Here is a 1,093-nt window from a genome sequence, read left to right as displayed (position 1 = left end):
TGTAGAGATAACAGCTTTACTGTCTCAGGCATTTTTGTGTGTTTGGTTGTCTAGTCAGAAACAGTCTTTAGAAATTATTTAATTCTGTACCTGCAAATACCCATCCACCTATTTATGAAAGGATATAACTTTGCCATATTGATTTACTTTCAATTTGGGGGCTGTTCTGCTTCCTCATAGCTGGTGTTTCAGAGACAGATAATGCATCTCAAGATGCCTTGGCACTGAGCAAATTGGGAGGACAGGCTGAAAAAAATCGTAAACTTCAAAAGAAGTAAGTTTTTTATTATTTCTCCATCTAAGTGAACCGTTTTCCATTGTGCCTAATTGTTAACTCATGTTTATTTATTAAATGTAGTATCTAGCTATACAAATACATTATCTTCTGAAGGATTAACCTAAAGCCTTCGTGAAACCATTCTTTCTGGAGGACTTAGAGCAAGTGTGAAACTTTGAAAACAGTCCCAGGGGACTCCCAGTCCGNTTCTGGAGGACTTAGAGCAAGTGTGAAACTTTGAAAACAGTCCCAGGGGACTCCCAGTCCGTGGAGGAAAGTTGTCTTTCTAGGAGCTGGGATGGGGGAGAGTGTGACTCTCAGCATCCCTGTGCTTCCGTTCTCTCGTCTGTAAGACAGCAGGAAGGGGCAGTACACACCCTTATGGCTTTTGTGAGTATTAAACGGGGTGATGTACAGACAGTGCTTTCAGCAGTGCAGCAAGTTGTAACTGAGCCACACCCACGTCCGCTGGTGATTGTTGCTCACCAGCACTCAGAGTGTGCCGTGCATACCAGAGATTGGCCTGGAAACATACGCCATGTTGTACTTTTTCTCTTCCTGTAGGTTTTGTACTCTCATCTTAAATAAACTCTAGATTTTGTAATCTGTTGAATTTAATTCTAAACTAAGTCTTTGTTCTGAAAGTAAGTAATAATTTTGGAATGGCTTTCAGCAAAGGAGCACACTGGCATTGTGATAACTCATGGTATAGGCACAAAGTCTTAGTTGGTTAAAGCATGGTGTCATAACACCATGGTCAAGGGTTTGGATCCCTGTACTGGCCAGCCGCCAAAAAGAAAAATAAAAAAGACAGTG

At 41.3% G+C, this 1,093-nt stretch overlaps 1 protein-coding gene across 1 annotated transcript in view; it reads left to right on the top strand.

The window, feature by feature from the left end:
• Nucleotides 1–180: 180 nt before the first annotated feature.
• LOC103609156 (liprin-alpha-1-like) overlaps nucleotides 181–1,093 on the top strand; it is a gene marked incomplete at its 5' end in the record, with an annotated part of 36,773 nt that continues 35,860 nt past the window's right edge. The window contains one exon of the mRNA XM_008593508.1: nucleotides 181–274. Coding sequence (XP_008591730.1) covers nucleotides 181–274 — 94 coding nt within the window. The remainder of the gene's footprint in view (nucleotides 275–1,093) is intronic.

This window comes from Galeopterus variegatus, unplaced genomic scaffold (assembly GCF_000696425.1).
Source record: "Galeopterus variegatus unplaced genomic scaffold, G_variegatus-3.0.2 Scaffold9272, whole genome shotgun sequence".
NCBI classification, from domain to species: domain Eukaryota; kingdom Metazoa; phylum Chordata; class Mammalia; order Dermoptera; family Cynocephalidae; genus Galeopterus; species Galeopterus variegatus.
The sequence above is the reverse complement of the archived record's forward strand: the minus strand, read 5'-3'. Positions and strand labels throughout refer to the sequence as shown.